This window comes from Aythya ferina, assembly GCF_964211825.1.
Source record: "Aythya ferina genome assembly, chromosome: 3".
NCBI classification, from domain to species: Eukaryota; Metazoa; Chordata; class Aves; order Anseriformes; family Anatidae; genus Aythya; species Aythya ferina.
The window spans coordinates 79,685,502-79,699,840 of record NC_140298.1 but is presented as its reverse complement, the minus strand read 5'-3'; the positions used below and the strand labels follow the sequence as shown (position 1 = coordinate 79,699,840).

The 14,339-nt window shown below is 41.2% G+C and overlaps 1 protein-coding gene across 5 annotated transcripts in view; it reads left to right on the top strand.

Moving 5' to 3' along the window:
* Positions 1-9,756, top strand: part of ECHDC1 (ethylmalonyl-CoA decarboxylase 1) — a 38,017-nt gene extending 28,261 nt beyond the window's left edge. For 4 of the 5 annotated variants that reach the window (XM_084515946.1, XM_084515948.1, XM_084515947.1 and 1 more), the window contains one exon: positions 9,060-9,756. In XM_084515946.1, the coding sequence (XP_084372072.1) occupies positions 9,060-9,465 (406 nt within the window). In that variant the 3' untranslated portion in view covers positions 9,466-9,756. Of the gene's footprint in view, positions 1-3,151; positions 3,548-9,059 lie in introns of those variants that run through there. The other variant, XM_084515949.1, reaches the window with a different exon arrangement.
* Positions 9,757-14,339: the final 4,583 nt, after the last annotated feature.

Genomic DNA, 14,339 nt, shown 5'->3' with positions numbered 1-14,339 from the left:
AGCAGTTCTCCTCTGATTAGGGAGATGCTTGAGAAATAAACCTTCTTTAGTGCTCTGGTCATTCATATGTTCTGGACCACTTTTAGTCTGGTTCTTGCCAGGTCACGCAGTGTGTTCTGCTGCTTAAACGCACACGTTTTTGCTGCTGATAGAGCAGTTTCATACTTTTTCTGAGTGCAGGCATTGCTACTGAGGAGATGCTGGTTTTTCAGATTTCTGTAATCTGCTTGTTAGAATTTAAATCCTGTTATCCAGTGGATCTTTTTCTAGTAACAATATTATTTTGTGCTTCTTTCCTGGAGTGGCTTCATTTGAAATTGGAAATCCTGCAGTCTCTTTGAGTTGACCCTGTGCCTTCTGCGAGCTCACCTTCCTTTAAATGCCTCAAAGTTTGGGCAGTAGAGAGACTAAATGCATGCTAAAATGGATTATCTTTGCTTCAGTGTCTCTGTATTCCATCTCTGCCTGAGTTTTTTGTTACCTCCAACTCTTCTTTCATGACTATGCCTCACCTTTCTTTGATCCACGACCCCACTTTTCAGGATTTTAGCATCTACCAAATGTTTTGTGCATTTAAATGAAAACATGACTCTGTTGTTCTTTTTTTTTTCCAGATTTTATTTGACTCTGGGTTGATGTTAGAAGGCATGATAGAGTCACGGTTATAAATGGTTATTTTAAGGTTTCCCCTCAAATGTGCATCCCATTGTTTAGGTCCATCTGCTCCCCTCTGGGAAGTGGACTTGGATTTCCCAGCCAACCCAGAACAATGTTAGCTCTTCCTCCAGAAAATGCATCTGTCATTAGGAGGCTCTTTCTCAGACCAGATTTTGACCCTAATTCTTAGGGTTCCAGATTTTCCAGGGAAATCTGACTGGGGGGCAGCAACAAAAGGTAAAGGCAATAGATGCTGGGGAGAAGTGAGATATTTTCTCCTAGGCTACTTTAAGTAAACCCTGGGGGAGGGGGTGGTGGTGTAATGAATGCACTGAGAGTGTTACAAAATAATTCGGTAACTATAAATAAAATCCCATATAATCTGCAACGCGGTTTGAAAAGAGCTGAGAAAAGTGAGCTCTTGTGTTGGTGAGATTTCATAAGCTGGCATTGAGCCTACTCCTTTGACACTGAGTTTTAGGAGGTGCCTGGAACACTCTGTACTTGGGAGGCTAGGTGGGAACTTTTAAATTTTGGTTCTTGGATATCATTTTAATTTATTTAAATCTCAAGTAGAGAGGGTAAGTCGGTTGTGTTTTGTTTGATTTTTTTTAAAATCACTGAAAGGATTTGATGGGTTCACTTTCTAAAGGGCTTATTAAAATAGTGGCTGGACCTACTTCTTTCCATTGAAATCTTGTAATAAAGAGTACAGATTAAAGCTGATAAATAGGAGAGAGGATTAATGTGCACAGTCTTCTCTTACCCTAGTAAAATTTGGGATTGCGGAGCAGCTTTGTGCAATTGTATCTAAGCTATGTACAAGGGGCATAGTTTCCCCAAACTCTCTTAAACCATTTTCTCTTTATTTTTATGTTCTGTAGTGGTTACTGTTTAGGTATTTTTTCAAGTGGATATTCATGACTGAAGGATTTTCAGAAAGAGTGAAGATTTGTCAGTTTGTTTTTATGATGTCAATCTGCATGGACTATCATGGACAATTCCTTCGTTTTGTTGGTTTTATAGTATTTTCACTTTGGGAGTCTCACTTCACGTTGCCACAGCTCTGAAGCAGCAATTGCTGTTATGCCTCATTGCCTTAATCTTCCTCTGTGCTGGTCAGAAACACGACGCTCCTCTCCATGACAGAAAGTGTGGGAGAGGAACAGGGGAAATTATAACTAACTCAGGATGAACCCACTTGTTAGTATTTTCATAGAATTATGGTGTTGTTTTTTTGTTTGTTTGTTTGTGGTTTTTTTTGGTGATAGAAGATGTAGTAAAATAGCTGAATTTCAGAAAAATCTTCAGCTGATCTATCTAGATAATCACTTTACAGAGTGCCTGGGTAGTTATTTGATGGTATAGTGATAAAAGAGACACTGCATAGGCAGAGATGGATTAATTAGTCCCAGCTCGCTTTTTGGAGTAGACTGTCCTATTCTTGAGGGTCTAATTCTAACAGCATCTGTCACAAAAACTGAAGTAAGGACAAGAAACCGCTCATCAGCGGCTTTGCTGACTACCTAAATTATTTTAGTGTAGTACTGCATATTTCTTCCACAGAATGTTCTCCATGCAGTACCTTGCTGCTTCAAAATGCCTTTTTGATTGAAAAAATGACTGGTTAATTCATTTGTTGTCTTAAGGTGACTTTCTGCAATAACCATGGAAGAGGCTAAAACTATAAATATATATGTATATATACACACACATATATATATATTTATTATTATTAAAAATAAAACGCCATACACTCTGCAGTTAAATACTGATGAAAATATCCCTAGCCTTTCTGATGAGACTTACAACCCTAAGAATATTTTGAGAGCCTAAATATTTATACAAGTCAAGTTGTCACTTACAGAGCACACTGTTGTAATACAATTAAGTGTCAATATTTAGGTTTCCAGGTTAGGTCTCCATTGGTGTGATCCAGTTAAATTTAGACAGTGCTCTCATTTCAGGCTTTCCATGGCTTTGTGAAGATGTCAAGGCAGTGGTTCATATTCAGGGCTTGTTTTCAGGGCTATGTTCAGCAATCGCTTTTGCTGTTACAAGATGCTGGAGAAGCTACAGATGAGTTTTACGGCAAATGACCACAGAGCACATAAAAGTCCTCGAGAATTTGAACTATTTTAGCACTAAGAAAGCCGTGCAGTTTCTTACATGCATAGACACCTGTATGTGCGTGGTGGGGAGGGCAGGGTTCAGATGCATCAAATGGGAAGGCACATGGTATCCAGTGCATCTTCATGACTTTAAGATTTGCAATGCAGATGTTGGAGGAGGACTGAGTGCTCGATATATGTTAAGACTTGCAGGGATGTCTCCCATGCCAAAGAAGAAGGGAAGAATGCATTACAGGAGCAACTCAGGGTAGGGTGCAGTGACGGCAGTGCTTGGTGCACTGGGACTTGTTTTCTGGGGCAGGGCAGGTGTTCCCAGTGTGTGCTGCAAGCACTGATCATAGATTTGTGTGCTCCTTTTGTAGCCATGGGAAGAGCTTCATCCTGCTGTTGGCTGAAGGCCCTTTTACACACTTGCAGCTCCTCAGGCACAGATCAACCTCGGTTTTCATGTGCCATTACGGATGGTATGGAATATCCCAGCTGCTCGGGTCCTATAGCTTGTCCTTAGCTCTAGAGACCTATGGCAGTGCTTCTGCCTCCCATGAAAGACACGTGGTGGCTTCTTTCTTTCTTTTAAGGAAATGCTCTTGCATCCTGCCGCACACTTTCACCTCATCTGAACAGTTAATGTTCTTCATTTGTTCACTTTAAAGCTATTTTCTTTGAAAAGCCAGAGATGTAGTAAGCTGCCTAGAAGATATTATTTTATTTATGTGGTGTGCTGGACCGAGCTGAAATAAAGGGCTTCTGTTCACAAATCAGGGCTTTTGTTGTGCAGATAAAGGAACTGGTAGTTTATTTCTTACTCTGATGCTATAAATTCAACAGACACAAATCTCTTTTGCTTTGTTTTCGCTTACGGTTACAAATAACACCTTAGCTGAGTAAAACCACCCTGTCTATTGCTTGTGTTCAGCAGCACTTTGAGTAGCACTCTTTTTTAATTAATTATTTATTTTTTTTTTGTGGTGGGTTTTGCATGCATCAGCAAGTGGAGAGGGAAAGTTGGATTATGGATATTACTTGTGTAACTCTGCCTGTTGCCTGAGTCACCAGTCACTTGCTGCAAGGACCCACCACCAGTATGGGGATCTCCTGTGCCACTTGAGGTGACGAAGAAGCATTAGGAAGGTAGAGTGAGAGGATGGGTGCAACGTGCAGATGAAGCGGTGGGGCAGGGATTGAATTTTGAGTGTTGAGAAGCTGCAGTAGGACAGGGAAGAAGTAGACAATAGACACGGGATTTCTTACTTAATGTGGATTTGAGACCTGCTGCAATTGCTGGTTGTCCTGGTAGTTTCCAAGCACAGTTGGAAAATCCTAAACTAGTTACATGCGACCTTTTGTCACTTGCAAGCAAGGTCATCAAAGTTTCATGCCCACCTGGCAAAACGACTTCCGTTTGCGTGATTAACACCAGCCACAGGTAATGTAAGGTATGACCTCTAACGAAGTCTGTAACTTCCACTCTCCAGCAGTGCTTATTTTAAAAAGCTGTTTTAGCCACCTGTCAGCATGGCACGGCTGTTGCTTAATTTAACAAGAGTTAATTAAGCTGATGGCATATTGATGAGCGTATTAGGAAAATGTAGACATTGGAAAAGTTAGCAACTGAATTGTGCATCAACTTGGTTCTTCTGTTGTTTGCTGGTTAAAAGAAATGTGTGGCCCTTGATTACCTTCTTTCTGTTACCATTTTCTTGGTAATTTTATTCTTTCTTTAATATCTCTCTTTTGCTATGCTAAAAGTACATGCGCGTGTGGTTTGGATGGTTGGTTGAAAGCCTTAGATATCAATATTATATTCTGCTGGTCTCACTGAGTGATTGACAGTCAGCCAAAATACATGTGTGGCTGTCCATGACTGCTGCTTTTTGTGTGTCTGGGTGTCTAGCATCTACCTTTTGCAAAAATGTCCAATTGTATTTGAATGCCTAATTCTATTATATGCTGTTATATTGTGTATTTCTCTTTCTGTACAGTGTGCTAAATGTATGGATGCCTTTTAATTGCATCCTAAGGACTTTGACGCTGCTTTTTTTGTGTGTGTGTTGGTTATAGATTTACCAAATTTTATAGAGTTATTACATAAAGTTGCCAAAATGTATAGAGGAAGGTGGTAGATTTAATTAAAGAACTTACATGACCCAAAGGCATATGCTTTGCCCATTGCTTGTGTTGGCTGTTGGTTCGAGAGCAAGCAGTGGGAGGCTGCAGGAGGCCAACGTATCTGTGAGAGAGATGAAAGTCATCTCCTGCAGCTCTGGCTGCCTGCTCCAGAATAACCATAGCTGAGAACCAGGTGCTGCAGCACTGTGTGGTACTGGCTGCGTCCCTCCGTGATGTGTCCGTGTCATGCCAGATCACAGAAGAAGACTGGAGGTAAGGAGCTGTGTCCTTACATGACACTGGGAGCCAAACAGGGATGGGAATGAAATCCAGGTTGTTGACAACACATCTAATATTGTAGGCATCCTTCTTTGCATCGTGGCTTTTAGAAGCATAGTGGTAAGAGCTTTTAAAAGGCATAAAATAGAAGATGGCATTTGTCACTAATGCCCTTGCCTTGTCAGAATTTAATTCAGACCCAAGAAGTCTAGGAAACGAGGAAGCAAGGGCCAGCACAGACCTTACTATCATCTTTGTTCTGCCCAAGGGACTGATTATACCTGTTGGAACAGGTCAGTAACACGAGCGCTATAAAAAGCAGATTCAAAAAACTGAGAAAGTACACTTTTGTTTGCATTATCTTTTCAGCCTTCATTGTGTGTGCCCTGGCTTCAAGTAGCTGGAAGGTACTTTAGCACAGGAAAGCACTGCCACTTGCTCACAAGGAGTGCTGCCTTTGAGGGAGCTGGCAGGCCCCTTTAAATATGGGGTTTGTTAGGTTGTGCTGTTAATGGCAAGCGAGGTGTTTTTTCAGATGCATTGTCAGGGAGGTGATGTGACAGTCAGCAGTTCGTGGGCGCAAGGAAATGTCAGAGCGAAGGAATCCTCCATCAAAGGTGAAGGGTTTGTAACATTTACTGAATCTGAGAACATTTTAAAATATACAGCAGGAACATTTGCTGTAGTTCTTGTTTGCTTCAGATGACTAACCCAAAATTGGATGCTTCCTATGGTAGCTGTGCTTTCTTCATAGGGGTGCTGCAGTGTTTGTAACATGGAATTATAACGTTCTCGCAGAAGGCTTCTGCTTCACTTCGGTGCTTATGTTACCTTAAGCTTTCTTCTCCATTTTAAGACGTGAGGATTTCACTGCCCTTCACATTTCTGAAGGCTGTTTCTCTGCTTGTAAGGTCTTCAGTTACACTGTGTGTGAATTAGGTTTGATAAACATTTCTTTCAGCAGTGTCATGCAACAGATTTTTGTGTTTTTTTTTTCTTAGTCCAGGGAGGGCGTGTGTCCAGGAGCCCTGTGATACGACCTTCCCCCGGGTTATAGGAGACCCAGATTTTAATTCTCTTGACCTGGAAGACAAGTACAGGCACACTGTGTCAAATCAGAGCCTCGTTTTGTATTCATCTACTCTCCTGTCTCAGACAAGGCCAGTACTAGATGAATAACCTACGAGCAGCTCGAGAATAGAATGGTGCTTCTGTCTTTTCAGCTTTATAATTTCTACATCTCTGTACTTAGCAGTGTTTGATGTACTTTTCTTACATAAATTTATCTAATAGTAGATCAGATTCATCATGTCTCAGAAGATAGACTCAGCCCCTTTCACAGAATAAAAAAGGGGAAATATTTATGCAGGGCTTGCAGCTGGTGATGTCCTGAGGCTGGTCCCAGGCGAGCTGAGCAGCAGCATTTAAGGCCTCCTGGAATGAGCTCAAGTCTCCTTTGCTTCCCTGGGCATAGGGACTGCAAGGGGGCCACGTAACTGATGGAGAGCGTGATGGGTGGTTTCTGTAGGGAGTGGAATAACTAAGGAGAGGATTTGTAGCTGAAAAGCCAGAAAAAAAACACAGATATATTTCTGGAGTTTGAAGACAGCCAGGGACTACCTTAGCATCTTCTACTGACCGCCACTTATTCTCTGAGGAGCTTGTTGAAAGGTGCATTTTAGGGAGAGGGGAATTCCCATGAGATCCTGGAAGCTGCAGCCTGACAAGGCTCTCTGTGGATTTCGCTGTCAACCATTTGTTTTCCTTTCTGCATCTTTGGTTCCATTTTCGCTGAAGTGATGCCTGAGCAGGGTAACATATCATTTTCTATACAGAAAATTATTTTAGCCTTTTTCTTGTTGGTACTGAGGGATTGGTTGTTTTTCTAATGTAAAATTTGACTTCACATGTGCACTTCCAACTACGTTGAGAGAGCTTCCCAGATGAATCCATGCATTTTCCACTGAAAAGGTTGTCTGTAAGGCCCGAACACAAGTGCCTGGGACAATCTGGGAAGTCAATTTGTTGTATTCAACAAATACAACACTGTCTTACTGATCTATTGCGGCTGTGTTACGAGACTGCCTACAGATTGTCTAGCATCACGTGACTAGATGCATATGACCACTCTTTTTTTAATGCTTTAAGTTGCTCAGCACAGCTAGAATTAAATCCTAAATAATATTTTCATTCCTGTTTTCCCAGTGGGACATTGGGTGTCAGCAAAAGTAAGCTGAGCCAATAAAGGAATTTTGGAATACTTGCCAAACCTTCCTTTTGAAGAGAAGGGACCTGAACTCCCTGGCATTTGCTGCATTTGGGAAGCACTTGGCTCATGTTAGCTAAAAACCTTTCCTCCCCTGCAATGCTCTGTTCTCTTCCTTTTGTCACATTACCTTCCTCCGCTATCTCTACAAAATGGCTTTCATGCAATCTGGCGTGTCAGCTGTTGCCTTTGTGCATTGTGTTGGGACTGGGATAAAGTGTAAGCTCTTCAGCCCTGGCGCTTTATATTACATCATGAATGCTGATAATGCTCTGGTTAAGAAAAAAAAAAAAAAAAAAAAAAAAAAAAAACACACCTTACAATTAACAATAACTGAGCAGATTGGGGAACTGTGAGCTCCCGGTAGTAGTTGCATTTTTAAAGGTTTTCTTTTTCTTCCCTTTTTAAAGCTGCTCACCTTGGTATTTTTACTACGGAAAACTGTGTTGTTAGGAAACAGACTTGAGTGTGTATCTCAGTATTACACGATCTATCTTCAGAAAGCCAATTAGTGCTTGGGTGGAAGCTAATCTACTTCACAAGTGTAATTTCCATCCCTTGTCTTGGAGGCGGCAGCGGCTAACCACGCCACGGAACATCTTGAGAAAGAGCAAGTACTGGTCTGCTTCTATGCATCTGCTCTGTGTGTTTCTATTTTGAGAGGCTTTTTCCACTAACCTAATGTGCCAATGTGAACACTGAGGAGAGAGTACAGCCCGCTGCAGCAGAGCAGAGCTCCTCCAGGGAGACAGCTTAATCAACCCTAAGGTGAGGTCTTCAACAGGGGAGGTGACAGACTGCAGAAATGAAGCAAAGATGTGAAATCTTTGAAAACAGGAAAGCGGCTGTCTTCTGGAGAGGAGCAATTGTGTTACACAGTGTAAGGCATAGATAGAAAGCAATTCTGTTACATGCTGGGAGTCATAAATAGAAGATCCATCCTGACATCCCATACTGTAGTGAGTAGTTAGAAAATCAAGCTCAGGCAGACCCTCTACAATAGAGCAACAGCAACAACAAAACTATAATCAAACACAACAGTGCTGACAGAACTCCCCTAGTGCATATCAGTACTAAGATGAGCATGATGCATCCCCTCAAGAAATGAGCTTTGTGCTCAGAGTTTAGCCAAAACTGTTGCTTTAGGCATGAATTAGAGGGACTGTGCTAGTACTGTAAGTGTAATGCACTCTCTCATCTCTGCAATTCTGCTTTCAAACACTTTTTCGAACAGACTACGGGGATTGGTGTGGGCACTAAGCACCTTTACTTGTGGCAGTCTACAGGTCTCATTTTGAGAAGGGCCAAGAGCTGCAGCTGAAGTCACTGGGTGATGTAAAAATTAAGGTATTACGGCTCTGGCTCTAATTATCATGCTGCCAGGTTGCATTTAAAGGTTGGATGTGGCACTTAGGGCCATGGTTCAGTGGGTGATGGTGGTGGTAGGGGGATGGTTGGACCAGATGATCTTGGAGGTCTTTTCCAACCCTAATGATTCTGTGATTATCCTTTGGAAGCAGCGGAGAGGAGGAAATGGAGAAGTGAACGCCGGAGAGCTGAAAGCTAAAGTCAGTGCAGAGACTGACCTCTGAATGTGTTTGTTTTTCCATTGACAGGTTGATGACGCCTGGCAGCGAAATTCGATTCGTCCATAAGCACATGGGGCTGGTTCCCGGCTGGGGAGGAGGCGCCAGGCTGGTGCGCATCGTCGGCAGCGGGGCTGCCCTCCGGCTGCTGAGCGGGGCCCTCAAGGTGGACCCCGAAAGAGCGCTGCACCTTGGGCTTTCAGAGGAGACCTTGCTGTCCCCGGAGGAAAGCGGATCCCTAGAAGAAGCTCGAGCCTGGCTGAGTCAGTACACGGAGGGTCCAGCTAGTGTGATTCGGGCTGCGAAACAGGTGGTCACAGCAGGAAGAGAGCTACCTCTGGAAGATGCCTTAAGGACAGAGAAGGACATTTTTGGAACTGTCTGGGGCGGGCCTGCCAATTTGCAGGCGCTGGTTAGAAGGCCAAAACACAAATGATGGGCAATGTGCAAGGAATGTTCTTGATATTTTGCAAAGCTTTCACTGAAACTGGTGTTAAAACTGAATCATTTAATGCCAGTTTAAATGAACAAGTTCTTAACATTCCTGTCATTTGTGTCTGGCAGACATATTTGGTGTGCAACCGCAGAGGAATTGCCAGAAAATTTACTGTTCTAATCACCCACTGAATGGAGATTAGTGAAATTAGTATGTAAAGGTAAATACCGTGCTGAGAGTAGAACTATAATTCTTTTGGAATGAGGTTGAAGATTATTTTCTTTGGAGTTAATTTTGTTTTTCTAACTGGTATGGAAATGAGAGATGAGAGGTTTATTTATTTACAGAGCAGGTGCACCTAAAGCTGGAAAACCTGAGTGCCCCAACATGTTGCCAGTGTCTTAAAGCAACTTTGAAGGGATGGTAACTACTGAGATGATATTTTTTTCTTTTTTCATCTTCAGTCAGTTCTGGGTATAATTGCTAAGAAAGTGAAATGTCATTTTTAATGGCAATTGTTTTATAGAAGCAGCTCTAGCTCATTGAAGAGCTTGTAGCCCTTGTTCACTGACATGGATCCAAATCTTTAAGTGCATTTAGGTGTCTACTGACTGCTTTGGGAACAGCGATCTTACATACGCATCTGCACATTCCCACAGCCTGGATCTGATACGGAGCACATGCAAAGCTGCTGACCTGATTATTCACTTAAAATCTAGTTGAAATCTTAGAAAGCCATGATGCGTAATGCTCGCAGATGGTATTTTGTTGACTGGATGGTCTCAGTACTTCAGTGTTCTGGAAGGATTTTTCTTCCGTTTAAAGTACTTTTACTCGCAGGGCATATTTGGGCTGTGAAAGACCAGACAACTTGGAACTCAATATCCATGCCAGTGACTGTGTGAATAACCAGATAACTCAGTGGGGAGAGTTTTTGCTTTAGAAATTAGAAACTGAGACTGAGTCCCTGCTTTGGGAGATGATTCTTGGTTTAAAATTAAATATCTTTGGTAGCAAAAATGTACAGACATATACATGACTGAGAGTTTCCTGTATTGTTGATTAGAAGGAACTTGTCTCTAAATTAAGCAGGGTCAATACCTGAACCTGGGACCCATGTCCCCCCCGCAAGGGAGCATGTTAAGGAGGAAACTCTGGGATGTTTTGCATTGATGTGCATTCTTGCTGTGACCAGGCATAACTAACAGGTATGTGGTACAAGCTCCCTTAGGAAAATGAGGTGATTCCTTGCAGGGAAATCCATGTTACGGTATCTACAGTGTGGCAGAATTACTGAGTTTGAGACAGTGAGGATCTCGGGGCAGATTAATGATGGGAATTAGGCTTGGATTGCCTGCTAAGATTCTAAAGCTTTTGAGCATATGCTATGCTCCGCTGGGTATTTTACTATATGGCTTTAGCAGTGGGGAGCGTGTATAGCCTGAAGCAATGCTGAAGGAAGGGATGTGTTCTGAGCTGGCTCCTCAAAAAAGATAAGCAACTTATCCTGTCCTGTTGATCCTTCCTTTCTGCCATTGCACCTGAAACTGTTGAAAGATTTCAAACCTTTCTTCCCCAACGATAACATTCAATGTTTACTTCCAAGTTAGATAGGAATGGGAACAGGGGAGAGGGTAGTGGTCTGTTTGGTGCTCCACCCTTCTTTTTTATCTAACAGCTCACTGTTAGTCCAGTGCTGCTGGATTCTCTCCTGGATTTCAAACCCATGACTTAGGAGGTAAGGTTGTTTTAATATAGTAAGGCAAAACTTAACTATTTAGCAATGAAGCTGATGTGCTTTTCATGAAGCTCATCAAGATTCCTGAGGGATTCCAGACTGCCAACATCACTGAACTTTCAGAGCGTGTTTCACTCCATGCTCACCCAATTCCTGTTCAACTTTTTGAAGCAATAGCACATCATTTTGTTATTAGTCAAAAAAAAAAAAAAGTACTTTCAATGGCAGATAGATAGTTAGGTCTTTTATAGCAACAAGAATAAATTTGCCATTACTAACATTGTGATTGTTTTTTAAAATGGTGTGAATATTACTTAGAACTTGAACAAGACCCTTGAATATTTTTATTTTTTGGGTGTCAGGCTATAAGGTCCAATAGCATATTCTGTGAACTGCGTGATATAAATTTGAAAGGGAGGAAACTGTAGCAGAAAAGCAGCCTGTTTTACTTGCGCATTTTGAACTAGACATATGCTGACAGTAAGCGTAACTTAGTATGTGTATCTACTGGGGACCTTTTTCCAGTTCAATCTGTAGGCAATGAGTTTACTTCTCATTTCAGCAAGTGCATTTCTCCAGCTATCCTCTCTGATTTGTATCAAAGCCAGTGTTTGCTTCTAATAACAGCACAAATAATTAACTGGTGCTAGAAATGGCTAAGACACTTTCAGAAAAGGTTACAGAAACTCATTTTGTCCTCTGATCTGTTGGAATCACAAACATACCAAATGCTGCTATAGGAGATTCTCAAGGTAATTATAGGTGTTTGTTTTGATCAAGGATTTTTGTGCTCAGCCAAACACTGTATTCTATTATTATTTTTTTTCTGTCTTAAAAGCAAGTGTAGCCCTTGTTATGAAAACCAGTCTAACTAAATTACCATGAGTGGTATTACAAGGGCTCCAGAGATAAAATGGAGTCCCATTTTAGCAATTGCAAACCTAACTGCCCAGTTTCATACATCACTGTATTATCATCTTACAGTGACAAATACCTGTAACCAGTGGCTAATAGGCATTTAGGCATTTATTTTATATATATATATATATATATATATATATATATATATACATATATATATTACAATTTATTAAATACTACAAGCTTCACTCTTTTGTTCCCCTTAAGAAATGACCTAAAACCAAACAAGCGCTAAATGCACAGAATGAATTAGAAATCCATGTTCAAAATTGATCCTCCCAGCCTCCTAATTAAATGGAGCGCTAGCTTTTCTATTTCCTAGGGGCTAGTTTGCCAGCTCCCTCCTCAGCAAACGAGGTTTCACATTACGTTGTGAAACGCCTGTCTTGTTCCTTGCCTCTGTGTATTGGGACACCCCGAGTACTTAATGGGGGTGTGGATTGTGAGCTAAGCGTTCAGTCGCCTGATACGGTCACGCTGGGGATCACTTTTAGCAATACTGATACTTTCCCGTATTTTTGCCGCAGGAATATACTTACCAAATGGGCAACCGAGGTGTTCTTCCTGAATGCGTGGTTTGCTGGGTGTTTTTTACTGTGCTGGAGGAGTCCTGTATCTGTAGCTATCTGTTCTGGAACTGAAGAGATGCAGTACAGATTTTATAGTATTTTAATATCCTCTTTCCTCTCCACTCTGCGTTTCTATAGTTATTTTCTACAAGTTGAAAGATCGTGTAATGCATAGAGTTACAGAAAAAGGTATAATGCAGTGTGGCTGTAGCTTGGCTAAAATAGAGAACAAATATCCTACTGATGGTAATGATTTAAATGTGAGACGGGAATTACTGGTTACTGTGTCTTCCTAACTTGATCTGGGGTGTGTATTTGCCACTCTGATGATTAGCTGTTAAGCACTTACCAGCCTTACTTTAACTAATTTCAGTAATTCACAGCTGCGGTCAGCCAGCAGGAGCCAAAGGCAGCATCATGGGTGTTCAGAGGTTTGCCTCTACTTTGGTCAAGAACCCCCATGGATAACCACTAATAAAATTCACTGTATGTTATTTGTGCTGAAAGTCCTCAAATTGAGCATATATAGCAAGTCTTGTATTTTGCATCTTGCTGTAACAGTGCATAACCTCGTGTTAAGTGAAATGCACGCAATTATCAGAAGCATTCTTACTGTGTGTTTTTACAGCACAGTTAGATTTTGATTAGAGCCATTGCATGCTAACTAGAAAGAAAAAAGGCAGGTGACAACTAACAAATGGAAGAAAAGACGATCTAAGTTCTTTCCTTCCAATCACAGTACTGGCTCATTTCCTTTTGGAACTATTAAGTGGTAAGAAAGTAATGCTCCTTATTCCATCTAAGCCTCCTGTGTCAATTCCTTTGTTCCCTGGACTCACTGTCTCACCTTGCGGGCAAAAATAAACCCCAGAAACTGGAAGACTTGCACAACTTTATCCATGAATACACATTTATTTCAGCCATTGTTATAGTAAGGAAAACATCTTAGAAGCTTAAGACTACCATTTTTAGCACCTTTTCTATCACAATTTGAAATAATTACGTTTCAGCTATTGGCCCTTTCTATTCTGGGATATATGCACTAAGAATTGGAGTTTAATTACCTTTGTTTTAAAGATTAAGCCAAATCAACAGATGACTGACCACCATTTTTCAGAATGAGAAATAACTGCCATAGGAAAAAAAAAAAGACATTGTACTCTTGACGTTTGTAGAAACTGGGAGATGCAGTATCCAGGATATGTATTTCTAATACAAGCCCACAATTATCTTTTCTGTGCTGTTAGTTTTGCTATGGAGAAAAGATGAATAGCAATGTATTCCTTAACATGTGTTCTTTACCTTGAAGTCGGGTTTGATTATTCATGCTCTTTTATTTCAATGTTTCTGCTGTTAATAAATAAGACTGTGATAGTTTTGTCTACCATAACAGTGAAGTGAGTTGATCAGCTCTTCAGCTGAGGAGCGTTAAGCCTGTGTAAACATTAAGCCTGTAACTTGGGATTTTCCTTTAGAAAGGCACACTCCTACAGTGTTGTTTGAGATACAGTCAGTCAGGGATGTTAAGAACTTAGATACCACTCAAAACCAATCCTCCCGTTCAGCAAACACAGGAAGCTGTTTCATGATGGTTTTCTTTAAAGTTCCTCCAGTGAAGTTCAATTAAACTGGAGACATATCTAAGA